The following is a 21,758-nucleotide window of genomic DNA, read 5'->3' as shown; positions in this document are numbered from 1 at the left end:
TATTGGTGTTGCACATACAAAAATTCAACCTGTCCAAGAGTAGAAAACATTAGAGGGAACACTGCTGCTGGGACTGTCTGGTAGACAGATTAGAGAGATTCAATCTATATTCAAATCTGTGTGTGTGTGCGCGTGTGCATGCGTTTCTGAAGATCTCAAAACACTTAAAAAAATTATGCATTATTGTCCCCATTTGGTGGGTGAGGATGTTCACTGTTGGTTTTGTTGTATTTTTAAAAAAGTGGAGTGTAAGTGTTAAGGAAAATTCTAAACTCTAAAGCCTCATACACTACAATTAAGGAGGAAGTTGTCTGGTAATTGGTTCAGTTGCCTACAGGAGAGAGCCGATATATGCTTTTTTAAAAGTTTTTGGGACATTTAATGTGAAGGGGATTGTAAATGTCTCAGTAAAAGACACATAGCACACTCCTCCAGAAATGCATTTCTACTCATTGCTGTTGCAGGCATTCTTGATGGTTGTAGAGTTGTGTGTCTGTCCTGTTAGTCATTTATTCACTTGCTTCTCTCAAACGATTTACCCCTTTACCTCCCATAAAAGCCCCCACATTCCGTTGAACAGTAGCAACAGCCATGGTATGAACTTGCTTCATTCATCATAGTGAACAACAAAGTCCAGATGGGTTATTTATATACTAACTTTTAGTAGTTAAAAGCAGTTGTTAAAAACAAACAAAAATCCTACCATGATAAAATGCTAAAAAGTTTAAATGCAGTGTTAAGGTTAAATTTGAATACAAAAGGTCTCTCTAAATGCAGTGTCTCATAGAAACAACTCATATATTTTTATTACTAGTTAAACTAGTAAACAATTGTCTAAACAGGTCCATAATATGCCATGAGGGTATAGTACTTTTAAATGAAAACTTGACTTTGTGGTTAAACATGTAATATAGACATCATTCTTTTGCATTTAAAATATTGTATTGTCCAGAAGTAGTAATAAGTCTTGTTTTGGTTCTATAGCATTACAGAATTTTGCTCACACTGTATCCATCTGATAGCATGTAATGTCAAATCTTCAAATAGATTTTTTTTTTATTTTGTAACTTACAGACAGATGCCAGCAGTAAAGCTATATTCTCAAAAGTGATGGTCATTACAAGTAAGTGTGATTAAATATTTATGCTGTTGAAAATTAAACTAGAAATAGGCTTTCTGGCTTCCAGATATTTACTTTGCATTTTATTTTTTTAATGAGGGGGATTATCAAGGTGAACGTAAAATATTACTTATAAAATAATAGTCTCAAATCACAGAGCTAGTTCATGGCACTAATATTCTTTCTCATACTTAGAGCATATCTAGGTACTGCGGTAAAATAGTCAGATGCATGTGAATGACACAACGTGTCCTTCAACATTTATAATAGCACACACAACATATTAGACGGTGGTGTTGCCTGCAGATTTAACACAGGCTTAAGTTTTCTATTGAGTGTGTGCTCCCACAACAACAGATTTTGAGCCCAAGGGACTTGTAGTTTGATGTAGATTAGTGGTTCTCAAGCAGGAATCTGGGGCCACTGAGGAGTTATGAGCAGTTTTCAGAGGGGCTGACAAATAGGGCCAGCAGTAGATTCACTGGGGCTCATGATAGAAAACTGAAGCCCCACCACATGGGACTGAACCTCAGGGTCCTGAATCCACCATTTGAGTCTGAAGCCGATAAGGTTGCCAAGTGTCTGGTATTGACCCGGACAGTCTGGTATTTTCGCCTCCTGTCTGGTTAAAAAAAAAAAAATCAGAAAATACCGGACACCTAAAACGTCCAGAATTTTCTAATTCCTTCTCTCTTCTTCTTCTCTCTCTCCCCCTCCCCACTCCGGCTAGGAGGTGAAAATCCCTGGTGCTTACCTATTTCTGCAGGGGAGCTGTCTAGCCTGGAGCAGGGTGACAAGGTGGCGGATGACTGCCAGCAGCCTGTTAGGGTTAAAAAGTCTCAAAAGCATTTCGTAAAGGGGCCACGCAGTTTTTTCTATCTTCTTTTATTTTTTTTGCTTAGCACTCGGGGTTCTCTTCCCCCCCTCCCCCCCCCAAAAACAACTTTGGTCTCCCCCTTTTTTCTCAACAGAAATTTTTCCCTGGTGGCTTTTTTTGGAGGGGAGGGGTGTTTGGTATTTTGGGTTAAACCATCTGGCAACCCTAGAGCCTAAGCCCCAAGCAATTGTCCCTCTTACTACCCCTGAACTCTGGCCTTGGTTTTTATATTCAGAAAACTAGTTATTGTGGTAAAGGTAGGCCATGAAATTTTTATCAGGGAGAGGTTGGGGTGTTCTTAGAAAGGAAGAAAGTTGAGGATTCCTGGTGGAGATCACTGGCTTCTCAGGGGACTAGGACCTCTTTGGGGTATGCAAGCAGGTTTCAGGGAGTTTGCCAAGCATACCAGTATTACTTATTAGAACATAGGACAGAAAGCCAAAGCCTCACTGCATGAAGCCGTAGTATGAGGTGCTGAGCCCCACCACCACCTGGGGTTGAAGCTAAAACCTGAACAACTTAGCTGCTTCTTTGAGTAGTGTCTCTGTGGGTGTTCTGCTTAGGTGTTTGAGCCCACTGTGCTTCTAGTTGGAGAATTACAGTAACTGTGCACGTGGAGCAGCCGGTATATGCCTTAGGAGTGGCTACACCGTATGCGCATCCAACTAACCCTCCAGTTCCTTCTCTGCTGTTGTTGGCTTTAGTCAGAACTCAGTGGTCACCCTCAAAGATTAGATTCTTAGTTCTATAAGTTAGTTATCTCTTCTTAGTTCATAGTCTAGTTACAGTAGTATTTTTTTGTTAAAATGAAAAACCAACTTTTTTTTTTCTGCTTTAGCAGTGATCTGTTCACTGGAAATGCCTGGTTCTCCAGGTTTTAAAAGGTGTTTGACCTGCAGACTGTCAGTACCTGTTTTGGATAGCAACGGAAACACTGTGAGTGTCTTAGGTTAGGCATGCTCCATCAGACAGTGCCCTCCCTCTAAAGAAAAAAAACCTCACCCCCAGAACCAAGAGGGCCAGAGAATTGCAACTCAAGATGCTGCTCCTTGAGAAGTCTTTGTCCAGCCTCCGATCCAGAGCACACCACACCATCAAGGCAATCCTCTCCTGTAGTGGTGTCAGAGAGAGCAGCTCCCTCGGGTAGAGCTCAAAGGACTCTGTTTCAGTACAGTCTTCTAAGAAATGGTCTCACTCATCATCCAGGGGTGAGTTGCCCATGAAGACGTATGCTTGCACGCTCTCTCTCTCATATATATATATATATATATATATATATATATATATATATATATATATATATATATATTAAAAAAAATAAAAAAGGTACTGGCTCTGGCAACACATCCAGTGCTGGGATTACCCGAGGAGTGAATAACCCTACTCAGGCCAGCTCTAAGGCACCTGCTCAAGCGAAAACTAAAGTGGCTGTTGGCACTGATCAAGTCATCTAGCACCAGGAAAACCACACACTCTTGGCACCAAGTGCCTCTATGCCACAACCAGTTGCACCGTCAGTATAGGCCAAACGCTCAGGAGTGAAGGCACAGCCTGCCTTCACCAATGATGATACACCAACATGGGCACCAAACCTCCTGGTACTGTAGACTTTTACTATAAATACAGACTTCTTAGTCCCCTCTCAAGCCAGAATGCCATTATTGGGCACCGACGGCATGCCACATACCTGCTGGTTTAGGTTGTCAGCCACACCAGTTGGGTAAGCACCTTGCTTTCAAGTGATCAGGAATAAGACTCCTCCTTGTGTCTCCATACAACTAGGCTCTCCTCACCAAGACCAACACAGCAGCCACATTAGTGGCAACCCTTCAGAGGCTGCCTCTCATCAAAACCCATGTCATCCAATTGGCCTTATTGAATCTGGAACATATATTGGGCTCAGCAGCCTCAACTGCTCCCACAGCCAGCTCCATCACAAAGATCCAGGGCTTCCCTTGCACAACCAACAAATCAATAGCAGAGGAGGAGGAAGACCCTGAGATCATGGAGGAAGAAATAAAAGCTGACTCTCCAGCCCTAGCACATCTCATCTTACTCACCAGATACCACCATCATGCCCCTTACCTCTACGCTAGGTGACAATTTCAATTCTTTTTCCAGGAGCTCTATGTGGCACAGACTAGGTAGTTTGAATTAAAGCTCCTAATTCGAACTACCGTTACTCACTGCAGGAGGAGTAATGATAGTTTGTATTAGGAGCTTTAATTCGAACTACTTAGTCCGTGCTGTGTGTAGTTGCGGGAAGGTAGTTCGAACTACGGGGCATTTAGAAATGGCGGTGCCCGGGAACATGCAAATGAAGCCGGGATTTAAATATCCCGGGCTTTATTTGCAAGTTCTAATGCCTACATTAGCCACCCTAGTTCGTACTAGGGTGGCAGTGTAGACATACCCCAAGAGAGTAGCACAATCCTTGGACATCTCTCTGATGAGCTTACCAGAGACCCAGCATAGACTTACAGACGTTCATTTCTCACCTATAGCTAGGCTGGTTCTACTTATAAACCCAGAGCGTATGGACTTAGCTAAGATCATATGGCAGGCCCCAGCCATTATCCCTTCGTCCTGTATAAGGTCAGATAAGTAGTATTATGTGGCACCGCAAGCTACTTATTCTCTTATCCTACCTCTGACTCTTTAGTGATATGGGCTGTAAAGCAAAGAAAGGGGCAAACCGCAGGCTTCCTACACAATCGCATATGATAAAGACTGGAAGTGCTTAGGCCTATTTGGTAGAAAGGCATACTCATCAGCCACCCCCCAATTTATAATAGCAAACTCTGGTGCTGCTCTTGCCAAACATACACACAGCATATTTGGTCAAATGTCGTCCTTTATTGAACACTTGGTGGATAATAAGAGAACAGCTCAAGGCCAATATTAATGAGGATGTGCTTATATCCAGCACTGTGCTGCAAGATGCACTGGACTCTTCAGATACAGCAGCGTGATCTATCTGCACCACTGTAGTCACACAATGAGCATCCTGGTTACGTCTGTCTGCTTTCCCGAGAGAGGTACAGGCAACCATAGAACACTTACCATTTGAAGGATCCAAGCTCTTCTCTGAGTCCACTGATCCCTCCTTACATAGACTCCAAGGATTCATGGTCTACACTCAAGACTCTCAGCGAACATGTCCCTGTAACAAAGAAAACGGGAGAAATATTTAATTAGAGAAACAGACCAACTCCCTTCACTCAGCTGCAGAGGGAAAGCTTTTGAAGGGTTTGACGAGTGTCAGACATCCCCAGCATCTCCAAGACAGCATCCGATCACTCCCACACCATTTGGGAACTGACCAGCATCCTTTTATCCTGTGTAGAATATCATTACCACAGACAGATGGGTATGAGAGATGGTGCAGATTGTTTATTGCATCCCTTTCTCCTCCCCTTCCCTCCTACCCCGCACATCCCTCTTCAGGAACCCCTCTCATGAGATCGCTCTTATTCAGGAACTGAATCACCTCATGCAACTAGGAGCAATAGAACATGTACCTCAACAGCACCGGGGGAGGCATTTTATTCCCACTATTTTCTTACAACCAAGAAATCAAGAGGTTGGGGACCATTCTTGATCAAGACTATTCTTGATTTATGCAACCTCAACCATTTCATACGCACATCACAGATGTAAGATGGTAACTCTCACCATAGCACTCTCTGCCTTGGAGAAGGGAGACTGGCTGTCTACCCTCAACCTATAGGATACATCTTTCCACATCGTAATACTCCCTGCAGAGATACCACCTCCTATTTGCTGTTCACAAGTGGCACTTCCAATACAGAGTACTTCCTTTTGAGCTTTCCACAGCCCCTTGAGTCTTTTCCAAAGTTGTAGCAGTGGTTGCAGCACATTTCCTCAGGTTGGGAACTGTCATTTTCCCGCATCTGGATGATTGTCTCCTAAAAGGGTCATCGTATCACAAGACAGAATGAGCAGTCACCATCACCAGGGCTCTATTCAGCAAATTGGGTCTACCACTGAACTTTCAGAAGTGCACATTAATCCCCACACAGCAGTTTGAATTCACTGGGGCCCTACCTAGATTGCTCCTCAGCTACAGCAGCACTTTTGTGTGTATCATAAGGTCCACGAGTGCTAGAAACCTATCTCATCAGCACAGAATAACCCCCCGGTTATAGCAGTCTTCAACTGCAAGATGGTATGGCAGCAGGCTCTTTTGTAGTGCAACATGCTCGCCCTACACATGGGACCACTAAGCACATGGCTACAAACAGTTTACAGACCTCACTATAACCATATCAACAGCTGCCTTATTATGGCCACCAAGATAAAGAAAGGAGTCCTTCTCCTGGATAGTCCAGGGCAACTCCTGCAACCGAGTGCCCTCCCATCCCATACATCCATCATGAATGCTACTCTAATTGAATAGGGAGCCCAAATCAGTCACCACACTGTCCAGTAGCACTGGTCTCAGGAGTTGTCCAAACCGCATATAAAATTCCTGGAACTCAGAGCAGTTTGTAAAGCTTTTTCCCCTTGATTCAGAACAAAACAGTACAAATATTTATGATTAGTCTCACAATATATTATATAAACTGCCAGGGTAGGGCTTGTTCTTTACCGACTGTGTTTTGAAGCAGTACAGTTATGGAATTGGTGCATTCCACACAACATTCACTTCACAGCCCTCTACTTTCCAGACAAAGACAATACTGTGGTGGATAATCTCAGCAGACATTTTGCTTTAAATCATGAATGGGAACTCAACCCCAGCATGCAAGTACCTGTGTTCAGATAGTGGGGGAACCTGACTATAGACCTATTTGCAAACAGCAACAATGCCTAACGCCCCTGCTATTGTTCCAGAGGGGGTCTCGATTCTCAGTCCTTGGAGGATGCCTTTATGATAGTGGGATGCACCACTTTCTACTACTCCTACTCCTTCATTGAATAATTCTCAAAATAAGAGGCCAGAGCCAGAGTCATTTTAATAGCACCAAATTGGCCCAGACAGACCTGGCTCCTATACCTCCTCCAGATGACAATAGCGCCCCCTTTACAATTTCTACCAGTTCCTCACTCCTGCAGAACGATGGATGACTGTCATCCCAATGCTCAAACACTATTGTAGAGATTATTCTCAATTTTCTTGTAGATGGTTTGTGGCAAATATTTACACAAATGGCACTGGTTTTCAGCATGGTGCGATGATCATAACATCTCTCCCTCATCAGCTGTCCCCACTTCAGAATACTTTCCTTCCTATAAAACTTCTAACTTCTGCTTGGGACCTTAACTTGGTGCTTAGAGCTGTTTGAACCTATGGCTAACTGTTGCATCTGTCTATGAAGGTGGCATTTTTAGTAACCACCATTTCAGCACCCCAGTTGGGCGAGCTCGGAGCTCTTATGACAGACCCTCCATATACGATTTTTCATAAGGACAGGGTTATTTTCCATCTGCATCCCAAGTTTCTTCCCAAAGTCCCTATCTGCTTACCTATCATCTTTCCAAAACCCCACACTGATATCACTTGAAAGGTCTCAGGGTTTGCTATTTCCCAGCAAAGGCTATCCAAGTTGATATCAGAGTGCATTCGCCACTTACCACTGTTCTAATCAGGATCCCCCATCAGTGCTGCAGTTTCACTCCACAAGAGCAGTATTGACTTGTGACCTTCCTTAAGAACATCTTTATAACCAACATCTTCAGTGCCACCACCTGAACTTCTGCGCATGCTTTTTCACAAAACATTATGCTTTAGAGACTTAGCCTCTCACACACAGTTTGGACACACTGTTCTGTCTATGATTAGGGTAGACATACTGAAGCTCTTTCTGCCAAGCACGAATATTGCTTCATAATTCCCTAGGTGGAGTACCCACAGGGACACTACTCAAAGGAGAGGAGAAGGTTACTCACTTCGTGCAGTAATTGAGATTCTTTGAGATGGTTGTCCTGTGGATGCTCCACCACCCACCCTACTTTCCATCTGCTTCAAACATCTCATTCTGGGCAGAGAAGGGACTGAAGGGTTGGTTCACTGTGCATGGGGTATAGCCGCTCCTAATGGCGTGTGCTGGCTGTCCTATGTGCGTAGCCCATTGAGGACACAGCTATCTTAATTCTCCGACTAGAAGCACAGCAGTGTTCAAATACCTAGGTGGAGCACCCACAGGGACAGCCACCTTGAAGAACCTCAGTTACTGCCCAAGGGGAGTAACCTTCTGTTCATGGTGCTTCTGTGGTGTGGGACACAGGCCAATTGCCCTGTTACCACCCCTAATGCTGGCCTTAGCTGTTTTGTTCAGAAAAACAGTTGTGGCACAGTGGGTGCAGAAAGAAAAAGGTTGAGTATCCATGGTGTAATGATAATTTTAAATGTGAAACTTTATACAAGAGAGGGCCTTTATGTAAAATCTGAAATGATTCCAACAGGAAACTACTGTCTTTTAGTGAATATACCCCACACCCAAATATACCCTGCGGTTTTTTCTTTTTGAGTTAAAAAAATCTTTTATACCCGCACACAAGTATAACCTGCGGGGGTATATTTATCGTGCTGGGGCGGGGGGGGCGGGGAGAGGGGAATTAGCCAGCCACTCACTGCCCGGTTCCTCTGCAGCCGTAGGAAGAGGCAGGGGGAGCGCTCATCCAGCTGCGCAGGTACCAGGCAGTAAGCGCTCCCCCGCCTGGTTCCTGCGCAGCCGCCAGCCTCCAGGCAGGGAAGCGCTTACCACCCGGTTCCTGTGCAGCTGGATGAGCGCTCCCCCTGCCCTTCCTACTGCTGCGGAGGAACTGGGCGGTGAGCACTCGCCTGCCCGGAGGCTGGAGGCTGCGCAGGAGCCGGGCGGGGGAACGCTCACCGCCTGGAGGCGGCACAGGAACCGGGCGGTGTGGGGGGAAAAAAAAAAGTTTTATAGCCTGCACCCGAGTATATCCTGCACGGGGCGGGGGGAGGAAGCAGTGCAGGGTTTGTAAAAATGAATATAACTTGCGGGTTATATTCACTAAATTATGGTAATTAAAGACACTTGAAAAGAAAATAAAGAACTGGAGAACATAAACATTTTTATTTAAAACATCTTAATTTTTATCCGGCCTGTTTCAAACAACAAAAAGGTCTGGCTTCACAGATAGTATGTCAGTTGTAGAAGAGTTCAGCACGGGGTGGGGAACCTGAGTCCCAGGGCTGAATATGGCCCCAGCTTGCCTGGATTCGGCCCCCAAGGCTTAGGGACACCCCCAGCACTGGTGAGCCCATGCTGGCACTCAAGTCCCCACGACTTTTCCACTGTGGGGCTGGAGTGGACAGAATCTACTAGCCAGGACCTGCTTTGGCTCTGGTGTGCAAGAGGAATGTGGAGAGTGTCTTTCTCCTTTTAAGTCAGGGGCATGTCAGTCATTTGTGTGTGGCCTCCATCTGATTTTTCTGTAGGTCAGTGCCCTCCTACCCAAAAAAGGTTCCGGACTCCTGGTTTAGCACATTAGATAAGTTTCTGTTGTTTGCTTTTAGTCTTCTCCTGAATGTGTTTTCCCTACATAATAAGAGGGATGGTCAGTTTGTAACTACTACTTTCCTTCAATTTGAGGCTGCATATTCTTCAAAATAAATATTGTGGTGTGAAATTGTCTATAAAAGATTATTAGCTTTAATAGCCTGTAGTATTTTTCTACTCTTATCACCCCATTTCTTAATGTTCCAGCAGAAAAAGTGTGCTGATTATTATTATATATTAACATTGCTAAAAGACATTTTTTTTCTTATTCAGTAATCTTCACTTTACGGTTTAATGAAGGGCTTCTCAAACATTTTTCCTACAGTATAGGTCTTGTCATAAGAGTATAGGACTAGAGTAACAGTAATTTTGTTAAAATGGCAGGGTGTGTAATGCTCCCTGTTTATATATGTGATATCTAAATCTGATAAGATCAGTTTGTATAAATATAGTTTGTATTTTCAGTAAGTACCAGCTTTGCTGTATTGTTTTTGATCTACATGTCCCTAGTAAAGAAGATTCTATAGGTCAAATGCTGGCCCATCCCTATTTCTGCCCTAGCTCTTGGTATTACCTGCAGAATAGTGAAGCCTCAGGTAGCAGCAAGGAGAAAAGTATCTGGCCTGGATTCTAGGAGGGAAGCAAAGAGAAGTCTTAGAGCACAGGGGAAAGAGTTCTAGAATCAGCAGCAATATGAAATATGAGGTGTTATATTTGGTTTTTCCTCTTCAGTGCTTTTACCAAGCAAGTAAACATTTGCTTAACAATTAAAATGTGACAAGTTGATGCTAACTTTAAGGTTTTTAATATTTAAAGGAAACTTGCCAGATCCTGGTAAGGCTCAGGATTTTATGAAGAAATTCACACAAGTTCTGGAAGATGATGAGAAGATAAGAAACCAGCTGGAAATGCTTGTTAGCCCAACTTGTTCTTGCAAGCAGGCAGAAGGATGTGTGGTAAGAATAGCTTTCACAACATTTGTGATATTATGGTAACTGAATTGGTTATTAACCTATTTCAAATATATATTGCAGCGAGAAATTACAAAGAAGTTGGGCAATCCCAAACAACCTACAAATCCTTTCCTGGAAATGATTAAGTTCCTTCTGGAGAGGATAGCCCCAGTGCACATTGATACTGAATCAATCAGGTGTGTATGTTAGTTGGGCTGCAGATAAACTAATGGAAGCTTAGAGATGTAAATAGTGGCTTGTCAAATGATACCATTAGATTAAAATATTTTAGATTATATTGTATTCTATCTGTATTTGTAACTGCATAGATTAAATCTTGTGTTTTTAAATGTAATTTTTCAGCTTTTGTTCTGTTTGTTTACTTTTTTCCTCTGCATTCAACAGCATAAAAAATAGACGAGCTGCTAAGATAATTCCATTTGAAAATCTACAACAAAGTCTTTGTTCCCAGCATGGTATTATAATCAGTGTTTGGTCAGGTTATGAAAAGAGTGGAAAAGTTGAACTAGATTTCTTGTTTTCTTTTTAATTATTAGAACCAGTTAAGACAATTATTGTATGTCCGTTCCAATACACTGGTCATATGGTAAGGTATGAACAATCATAAAAGCATTAGGAAACATGCACATTTTAATTAACTGTAATAATATTTTTAATGCGTTGCAAATAGTAATATTTTTCATTGTAGACTGTAATAATTGAACTCTATATACTTCTGAGTAATGGAAGGAAAAAAGTGTATATGTGATTGGAGTGCAGAAGTGTACAGCTTCACCATAAGATACACCTGCCTCATTCTGTACATACTTTCCAACTTCTGTAACAAAGGAGAAAGGAGTCATACAGCCTCAGACATTACACAGCCCTCATTCATTTTCTGATTACCATGTGTCGTGCCTGAATAAAGCAGGGGTCCTGTGGAAAGATCAGTATATGATCATGTAATGGAGCTCTGCCATAATATCTAGGCACAAGGAAATGCAGAACTAAGATTGTATAGGCTGTCTTAATTCTCCTATTTCTTAATTTTTGAGGTATGTAACTTTGCAAGCTTAACATTCTTTTGAAGTAATTAGTTTTTGTATTCAATTTCCTAATTTTATTTTAGAAAGCAAACTGGAAAATCAGAAATTCCATAATTAGTAACCATATTAACTTCTGGGTGGGTCAGTAGCAGGCTTGGTATCTTTAGATACACATCACAAATCTTTACTATTTGTCCTAGTGGAATAATTGGTAGCAGTAATAGGCCTTGTCCATAGGTAGCACACCTATTGGCAAGACAATCTGGATTTGAAAATTTTGGTTTCTAATCCAGATTCTTCAGGGGAGTATGCTCAAGTGATTGCAGATGCTTCTCCTTTGTTCTTCTCCCAAAATCTCCATCATCACCTGTCTGTTCTCCCCTCTGCTTCTCACCCCTTTTAATCAGACTGCTTTCTCTTCTTATTTCATGCTGTCTGGATGCTAATCTTTCCTATGCTTTCAGTAGCCTGTGCTAGCTCCTCTGCTGTCATTTTTAGTGCTTTTTAAGCAACTGCCAGGAAAACCCTGCTCAGGGCTTGTCTGTACTTACAGCTAAATCGGTATTGCTGTGATTAGTGCAGCAGTGTCAATTTAGCAGGGCTGGTAAAGACAAGCTTAATCAATGGTAGACTCCTTTCCCATCAATGTCTGTAATAAACCTCTCTGACAGGTGTGGGGTAAGTTGGCAGAAGAACATCTTCCATTGGCACACAACAGTGTCTATGCTGTGCTAAATTGACCTAAATTATGTTCACTTCACTTATGTAACTTTTGTAACTGAAGTAGTATGACTTAGGTTAACTTACAATTTTATTGTAGGCCGGTCTGGCAGACTTTGCAGCCATTGTGTGGAGCATTCTTGGTGCCAGCAGAATGTTCAGAGAATTTAGCTGCATTCTTCTGAGTATGTGAAAATGGCAGTTTTCAGAGGTTTATGGCTTGGTGAGATTTCTTGAAATTCGAGTGTCAGCGCAGAAGTACTTCTCTGATGCTAGAGAGACTCTTTTGCAAATTTCAGATTGCCTGTTCCAAAATAGACAGGTGTTAAGGTTTTTTCAAATAATTTTTTTGATATAGAGAAAAATACATTGTTTTGCTGAGCTTCATTTTGTGAATCTTCTGAGTGATTTTTGGGGGCTTTCGGAAACTGATAACACCTGGCTCAGGAAATTAGAGAGAGAAAATGTAGTTTGGCAAAGTTTGAGCGAATAAAAGCAGGTACTTATGATAGATTTTTAGGAGGCCTTATGTATAGAATACTGTTGGGGGTATTCTGTGCAGTGAAGAATTTTGCAGAAATTTATGTTGTGTACAGAATTCCCACTTCTGTTCTCTGAAATGGACTGAAGATATATTTGTCCACTATAAGGTGCTGCTAGATCTGGCAGATCCTAGCTTATAAATAGAAGAGGGAAAAGGAGAGGCACCTGGAGTGTCCCTAGCAACTGTTCTTCACAGCACACCCAGAAGTAAGATGGCAGTGGCTTGCTGGAAACTGTGCAGGCCTGGGACCAAGCATCAATCTATTTCTCCCACTGGATTCTTGGGTGTGGGGGGTGTAGAGAGTATGAGTATCTAAACTGGTGGAGGTGTATGTGGAGTGCTGGTCTGTGTGTGTAAGGGGTGTTCCCCGCCCCGGGCTGGACTCTGGCGGTATAGGGGCAGAGCAACAGCAACTGGGCTTCTGTAGGGGTTTCTTTAACTCTGTAATCATGAGGGAATTTTTGTGTGGGTTGTTACCAGCATGTTTGTTGATCACTATTTTAAAATAAATTATCAAAATAATTGAAATTGGCATGATTATATATTGTTGTTTTGACAAAAGTTGTTGAGTTTTGCAGAATATTAAAGTATTTTGTGCATGGTTTTTAATTTTTTGGGTGCAGAATTCCCACTGGAATAATAGTATCAGAGATCAGATTGTGATGTGCCTCTCTTAGAATTTGCTACTACATGGTCTGTTTTTAATGGCTACCTGGTTTAAGCACAAGAATTGCCATGAGTATACATTTCAATATCCATTCAGAAATATCGCAACCTTGGATTATATTGTCGTTTGAAAGCCCTTCACGAAGCTCATCTTGGACATAGGTATATATAGGAATCCTGATCTAGTTTTGGAGTCTGATTGTATACTCCCAAGAGCAACAATGATTTTCTGTTTAATAAGGTTCCAAATGAGTATCTGTTGCATTGAAATGATTTAATATTGACAAGTTTCATGATGAAATTATCAGTAGTAGTTATATGGTGTCAATTTCCACAAAATATATTGCATGATCTGCAGTCTACCATAGAGGAAGAGTGATCTTCATTTTATGATTCTATCAGAGATTTGATGAAGAACAGCTGGATCTAGGGAAAATAAAGAAGAAATGTTCAATTACTTGAGTCAAACTATGGGAGAGAAAAAGATGTATGGTGCAGAAGAATGCACTGGAAGGTTAGATTTGAGTCGGTGATGAAAGGAGGAAATGAGCAATAAAAGAAATGTCTTGAACAAGCAGTCAGGGCCCATCCGGATGATGATAATTAGTAAAGTGCAGTGTATTGAGGAAGTCTTTGAAGGATATGACCAGTAATGTGTGTGTGACATTTTGGAGGCCCTAATTGGACAGCTGTTGTTGCAGCTTTTACCAGTTGAGGACAGAAATGATGCACACTTTCAGAGTATTGATGCACAATTTACGCTTTGGTATACTTTTAAAAGTGAATTATTGAATAGATCCACATCAAAGTGTAAACTACATTTTATTCAAAAAAAAGAAAATAGGCAAGAGACATTAGAGAATGATACTTGCAGTCAGGCAGTTATGAAGTGATAAAGCACTTGGTCTTGACTGTCTTTCATCAGATTTGCCGAAGTGTAGAGGCTCAGATTTAATGCACTGGCTTCATAGAGTTGTCTTAACAGTTTTAGACATTGGTCACAGAATATTGGAAATAGATCTGCACTATTCCTTTTTTCCAAAAAAAAAAAAAAAAAAAATGAAATCATCATTCTCAAACTATAGGGGAAAAATATCAGTCCCAGAAAAGGTGTTTAAGTTCCTCCTAGTAAACTGACTGAAGTAGTGTCTCAGCCCAAAAATGATGGATAGCCAGGATGGTTTCTATACAGGTCAATTTTTATTCCATGCAGAAGGCTATTGTGAAAATGGGTTTTGCCCATGAACGTCTCTAAGGTGCTACACAGCGATCCCTCTGAGACTTTTAAAAGGAAATAAGCATCACATGTCTAGATTTTGCAGTTGCTTTTGACTCAGTGTACTGTGGATACTACTGTGTAGTAAAGGTGCCCAAAGACTTTACTATCCCTACTGGAAAAACTAGAATATGAAACATTGACCCTCATACAGCTAAATGTTTGTTTTACAGATTGGTTTTGGTAAAATTAGGAGTACACCATCTGGGTTTGTTCTCGCCTATGTAATTTAATTTTCTGATGAGAGAGTTGGTTGATGCCCAGTTAGGAGTGTGAAATTACAAATTCATCTTTAGAGGATTTAGAGTATGCAGTTATATTGCCTATTTGGCAAGTCTACTGACCATCTTCAACAAAAGCTGGAAAAGCTTTAAAAAAGTGCAGAATCTGTGAGATTTCAGATTAATGGGCATTACGGCTCACTGCATGTGGGTGTGTATCATCACGTTGGCCTTCTTTGTGTACATTGGTAAAGCAGCCATGTGGTCCTCTGTCCACATTTTCACCTCTCACGCTGCCATCTTCCCAGTAGCTGTGGCAGATGTGTTAATTAGCTGCACTGTCCTACAAATTATGATCTCTGAGTCCCCACACCCACTTGCATACTGAACACTGTTTGCTGTTTACTCACATCTGGAATTCAGATGGGGAACATCATTCGACTACAAGGAGGAGATTACTTAGTGCAGCTGTGGCCAACCCACGGATTGTGAGCCGCATGCAGCTCTTCCCTCACCCTAGGGTTCATTTAGCGAAGCCACCTCCTCCCCCCCCCCCCCCCCCCCCCCCCCCGGCTCGTAAAGTTGTCCCCATGCCTCTGAAAACAGTCCTCTCCTTCTGGTTCCCTGTGTTCACCGGGGCAGGGGAGCCACTTGACGTGGGGAGCCTGGTGTGGGTGGTTTGTTTTGTTTGTTTGTTTTTTGTTTTTGTTTTTTGTTTTGCTCAGCTTGGCTCCAGCTCTTCGCACTGGATCCACTGATATCTTGCCCAGAATGGGTTGGCCACCCCTGACTTAGTATAATGGTGGATTTAAAAAAAAATGTGTGGTACCTATTTAGATTCCAGTATCCACCTTCCATTCCATCTGCTGTGGGCCCTGTTTGTTGGTAAGAAGGACCTGGACCAATGCTGGCACAGCTTTTGGCTGACTCATGATGAATATGTGGGTTAATGTGTACTTCTACGAATATTTCTGGCTCTGGTACATGTTGTACATGCGCACCCATATCTGGAATCCAAATGGGAATTGCATATCTCAAAGAACCTCCAATTACAGGAAGTAACCTTCTCTTTGAATGTTTTCAAAGGCTTCCGTTTGGGTCATGGGATATCTGGATTAGGGATGTAAAAGAGTAGTCGAATAGTTGACTGCCTAATAAGCTTAGGCTTATCGAGTCTATATCAGAGGCAGCAAGGACGGGGAAGCAGAAGCTGGTGCGGGGGGGGAGGAGGGCGGAAAGGGCAGGGGAGGCAGCGACGCTCTATCTTTTTAATGTAGCAAGACCTGCCTAGCTCTTACTACATTTAAAAGGCAGAGGTTCAGCGTGGGACTCAGAGTGAGCTGGGACTGAAGTAGGGTTGTAGCTCATACTAGTCCCAGAACTACTCCTGCTGCAGCTCTGCAGTTTAAATGTAGTAGGAGCCAGGCTGCCTACATACCTGACTCCTACTACAATTGAAGTGCAGGGATGTAAGCAGACATTTATTGACTAATCATGTACTCAATACAAATTGTATCGAGTATATGATTAGTTATTTACTCGATACTTAACATCCTTAGTCTGGGTAATAACTAAAATATAAGTGTTCAACATGGTAGTGATGACCGCTATTATATGCAGCAGAAACATAGCTGTTAAAGACAGATAAAGGTGAGGAAATAATATTTTCAATGTTCTGGTGTATTAACATCCACTGGTTCAGTTTCTGTCACAAACAAGGAGATATTTAGGTGATCACAACAAGAGGAAATCTTGAACCAGTTGAGAACGTCTTGATCAACAATTGAAATATTGTCATAGAGAGTATGCTTCTTAAGTTTGCAGATACCACCAAGTTGCGAGGGGTTGCAAGTGCTTTGGAGAGATAGGGTCATAATTCAAAATGATCTGGACAAACTGGAGAAATGGTCTAAGGTAAAGAAGCTAAAGTTCAATAAGGACAAATGCAAATTATTCCACTTAGGGATGAACAATAGTTTCACACATACAGAATGGGAAGTGACTGTCTAGGAAGGAGTGCTGCAGAAGGGGATCTAGGAGTCATAGTGGACCAAAAGCTAAACGAGTCAACAGTTTGACACTTATAAAAAAGGCAAACATGATTCTGGGATACATTAGCAGGAGTGCTGTGAGCAAAACATGAGAAGTCATTCTTCCACTCTACTCTGTACTGTTTAGGCCTCAGTTGGAGTATTGTGTCCAGTTCTGGGCACCACAATTCAGGAAAGATGTGGAGAAATTGGTGCAGAGAAGAGCAACAAAAATAAAGGTCTAGAAAATATGACTTATGCAGGAAGACTGATCAGTTGGGCTTGTGTAGTTTAGAAAAGAGAAGACTTGAGAGGGGACCCGACAACAGCTTTCAAGTATCTAAAAGGATGTTTTACAAGGAGGGGGGAGAAAAATTGTTCTCCTTGGCAATAGGCTTAAATTGCAGCATGGGAGGTTTAGGTTGGATATCAGGGAAAACTTCCTAGCTGTCAGGGTGGTTAAACACTAGAAGAAATTGTTTAGGGAGGTTGTGGAATCTCCATCAGTGGAGATATTTAAGAGCAGGTAGGATAGACAGGGCTCGACAATCTATGTAATCTATTCGCCTGTGGTGAGTAGATTACAACCCAGAAGGGCCAGGTTCAGGCAATCTGCGTATGCACAGAACGCCAGGCAGCATGGCTGGCGAGCGGGGCTCGCCACGGTTCGGCGAGCACTGAGGATAGACATCTATTGGGGATGATCTAAATGGTACTTGGTCCTGCTGCGAGGGCAGGGGACTGGACTTGATGACCTCTCAAGGTCCCTTCCAGTTCTAGTATTGTATATTGAGTAACAAGACCACTGCCATGGTGGGGTCCTGTCCAACAGGCAGAAGGTTTCTAAAGCTTAGCTCAAAAGAAGTAGAGAGAGAAATCAACTACAAACGATGTTGGAAAATGCATTTTTGAGGGGTTTAAATCTAAATTTTCCCATACTGACTCTTGCTGAAGGAAGGAATATGTTCAGGGGACCATTCAAGTTGGAAATCCATTTTGCACACCGCCATGGCTACTTCTTGTCCATGGGCATCTGCTGCTATTGCTTAATTATAGGTGTTGCTGCCAGATCTATCCTGAATTTAGATACATTTTTAAGAGCTGCCAGAAGTAATATGTGGATGTATTTTTCTGAGAAACTTTTGAACTTCTTGGGAAGAGCTCAGTAAAGCTCAAAAGCTCCTTTTTCACCAGCAAAGTTTTAGAGCCTTCATCTCAAATTATATATTAGGGAAGAGCAATCAGCTATTTCTCTGCATGGCTGATTAAGAGTGCCTTCCTAATTTGTACTAATGTTTTGGAAATGGACGTGTTAGCTGAAACTGGCAATAATTTGTAAATTTGTGTCAACATTTTATTTTTCCATTTCAGTGCCCTTATCAAGCAAGTAAACAAGTCTATAGATGGAACAGCAGATGATGAAGATGAGGGTGTACCTACTGATCAGGCAATCAGAGCCGGTCTTGAATTGCTTAAGGTAAAATATTCTCTTGATGTTCAGTGAAGCCTATAATAACTTTGTTGAAATTCACTAAAATAACTGTTAAAAAAAATAATTCTCAATTTCTTAAGCTACTATGGTCTTTTCAGCAGATATCCAAAAGAAAATGTTTTTCATACACGTGAAGTTTAATCAGTGTTAGAGATCGATAGAAACTGTAATTGCAAGTTTAACATCTTTTCATAACGGTTTTCAAAAATTAATGTATCTCTTTTTCATGAATGTTAGATACAACACGGCAGTGCTATGTATTCTTTTAAAATTTTATTTTATAGGTGAATGTACTCTCAGAAATTTGGGTTTGGGCTATGGCTGTCAGAGTGTGCATTTGTGTGCACTTCCATCCCTCATCTCTGTTTTACTAAGTTCTTCTTTTGTTTTTATTTTTATCCTATTGTTATGTATACACACTTGCTAGCGGTCACTAGTACAACATTTTGCAGTTTTATCATATGTATAGGTTTGCTCAGGATTAATACTCTGACAGATAAATTATGCAGCAACTTGCACCTGCTTCCTTTTTGTTTTTCAGAAATCAGTTACAATGAAACCTGGCTATAGTCACATTTTAAAATCACTGTTTCACACAAACAAGAATCAATTCCTAATTTTTATCAAATCTTTTTATTCTATATTTTAATATTGGGGTAGTAGGCCACGCCCCACTCACGATGAGCTTCTTAGACTAAACAAAGTTTCTATGTCACTCCTGTTCTCCTATTTTTCTTGTAACTCTGACAGAATAGAAAATAAGTTGGAGCTGATCACTTTGTGTTTTACAACTGTGTATTCTAAGCAGTGTGAACATCTCTTTTAAGTGAAGAAATACAGAATTTAATTATGCTATTTCTATTATATCTAACTTCACTATAGGGAGTTCCATTGTATGTGTGTGTAACTGATACCACATAAACATGGTACAGAGTAAACATATGGCATCAGATACATCAGTGCTGATGAGCTCAAGTACATGAAGGTCTTCTGGTTCACAAAAAATGTCATTTGGATTCAGACAATTAAAAATCCTGACTCTGTAGAATTTGGAATCTGCAAAACACATAGCTCAGATTATCCAGAGATTGGAGGCAGTCATTTTAATATTATGGGAAGTTTGGGTTGGAGAAGGGTGAGTGAAGCTGTTGAAAATCACTAGTTGAAAATCTGTGCAAGTCTGGATGAAGTTGGAAGAAATCAGTTGTGAAAGGGTAGGTTTGAGATGTTATCAGAGGTGATAAGACCGTAGGATCCATGATGTCACTCAGGAAGACTGTGGATAAAAAGAGATTTAGTACAGAAGTGACCTCTGTAAACATGAACAGAGAGGAATCGGAGGAGGAAGAGAATCCAGCAAAGTTAATGCTGATGAAGTCATGTGAAAGACTAGAGGAAAGCTGGGAAAAGACACAGTCCAAAGAAGATTAAGGAAGAGAGAAATAGTTGGCAATATGAAAGACAGCAAAGAAATTAAGGAGTATGGAGAAAAGCACACAAGTTTGGAAGACATCATTAGTGATTTTCATGAAGCCAGTTTCAGCCGAATAGAGAGGATATAATCATATGTGAAAAGGAAGTTGAGGCTCTGAAAATCAGCAGCCTACTCAAGTAGAGTGTTTCTTTAGAATAGGAGATAGTGTATTCTTGAGAGAAAAGGGAAAGTCAGGAGACGGAAAGGGAGGTGTCCAGGCAGGATGGTGGTATAGAATTATACAATACTAGAACTGGAAGGGACCTCAAGAGTTCATAGAGTCCGGTCCCCTGCCCTCAGGGCAGGACCAAGCACCTTCGAGATCAGTGGTTTCCAGGCTTTTTAAGCATGAGATCACTTTTTTTGAATTTAAGTGCAATCCAGGATCTACCTCAGACCCAGATACCTTTACCCCACCTCCTTCATGCCCTTTCTCTGAGGACCTGCCCCTGCTCACTCCATCCTCCCTCCCTCCCCCATTCTCCCTTCCTTTGACCAGGCAGGGGAGAGGGTTGGGACACAGGCTCTGGTCTTGGGCTAAGAGATTTGGAATCGGAGTGAGGCTCTGAGTTGAGCCTGGGGCATGGAGTTGGGGTGGAGGGTACAGGCTCTGAGGGAGTTAGGGTCCAAGAGGCTTAGGGGCAGGGGCTTGGAGATCAGGCTCTGAGGGAGTTAGGGTCCAAGAGGCTGAGCAGGGTCTTGGAGATCAGGAGTGGGTTCATGACTGGGGCAGGGGTTCGGAGCTGGCTCAAGCTGCATACTGTTTACCTCAGGTGGCTCCTGGGTGGTGGTACAGTGGTGCTGTCAGGCTCACCCCTACCTTGGCCATACAGCACTCCCAAAAGCATCCAGCAAACTCCCTCTATCACAAGCCCTATTGTGCCCCCCCCCCATCCATTTGGTGGAGATAGTATACAGGATAGGAGGGGGCATCCTGACATCAGTGCTCCTCCTCTCCTTTCTCTGCTCTCACAGCAAGCAGGAGGCTCCCTGAGGGGACAGCTCCAAGGCAAAGGGCAGGAGATGCACAGCAGTGGGGGGAGGGGCAGCTAACGTGACAGTCTTTGATAGCATCTTGGCCAAACCAGTCAGGATCACCTGTCAGAGGCTCCAAAATCTACCAGTAGATCCTGATCTGCTGGTTGGTGACCACTGTTCTAGATCATCCCTGACAGATGTCTATCCAACCTGTTCTTAAATGTCTTGAGTGATGGAGATTCCATAACCTTCCTACGCAATTTATTCCAATGTTTAACCACCCTCACAGCTAGGAAGCTTTTCCTAATATACAACTTAAACCTCCCTTTCTGCAATTTAAACTCATTGTTTCTTGGGCTATCATCAGAGGCCAAGGAGAACAATTTTCTCCCTCCTTCTTATAACACCCTTTTAGATACTTGAAAATAGCTGTCCCCCCTCAGTTTCTCTTTTCTAAACTAAACAAGGCCAATTCTTTCAGACTTCCCTCATAGGACATGTTTTCTAGATCTTTAATCATTTTTGTTGCTCTTCTCTGTAACTTCTCCAGTTTCTCTGCATCTTTCTTGAAATGTGGTGCCCTGAACTGGGCACAGTACTCCAACTGAGGCCTAATCAGTGCAGAGTAGAGTGGAAGAATTACTTCCTGTGTCTTGCTCACAACACTCTTGTTAATGAATAGCAGAATCATAGTGTGTGTTGTTTTTTTGGTAATGGCATCACACTGTTGACTCATATTTAGCTTGTGGTACACTATGACCCCTAGATCTTTCTGTAGTACTCCTTCCTAGACAGTTGCCTCCCTTTCTGTATGTGTTAAACTGATTGTTCCTTCCTAAGTGGAGTACTTGGCATTTGTCTTTATTAAATT

General features: G+C 42.0%; 1 protein-coding gene across 4 annotated transcripts in view; it reads left to right on the top strand.

Annotated features, from left to right (window-relative positions):
- Positions 1-21,758, top strand: part of PDS5B (PDS5 cohesin associated factor B) — a 254,198-nt gene that overhangs the window by 130,513 nt on the left and 101,927 nt on the right. For all 4 annotated transcript variants that reach the window (XM_075919194.1, XM_006134210.4, XM_006134209.4 and 1 more), the window contains exons 15-18: positions 1,075-1,123; positions 10,304-10,443; positions 10,522-10,637; positions 18,315-18,420. In XM_075919194.1, coding sequence (XP_075775309.1) covers positions 1,075-1,123; positions 10,304-10,443; positions 10,522-10,637; positions 18,315-18,420 — 411 coding nt within the window. The remainder of the gene's footprint in view (positions 1-1,074; positions 1,124-10,303; positions 10,444-10,521; positions 10,638-18,314; positions 18,421-21,758) is intronic.

The sequence above is a fragment of the Pelodiscus sinensis genome, chromosome 1, assembly GCF_049634645.1.
Source record: "Pelodiscus sinensis isolate JC-2024 chromosome 1, ASM4963464v1, whole genome shotgun sequence".
Lineage (NCBI taxonomy): Eukaryota > Metazoa > Chordata > Testudines > Trionychidae > Pelodiscus > Pelodiscus sinensis.
The sequence above is the reverse complement of the archived record's forward strand: the minus strand, read 5'-3'. Positions and strand labels throughout refer to the sequence as shown.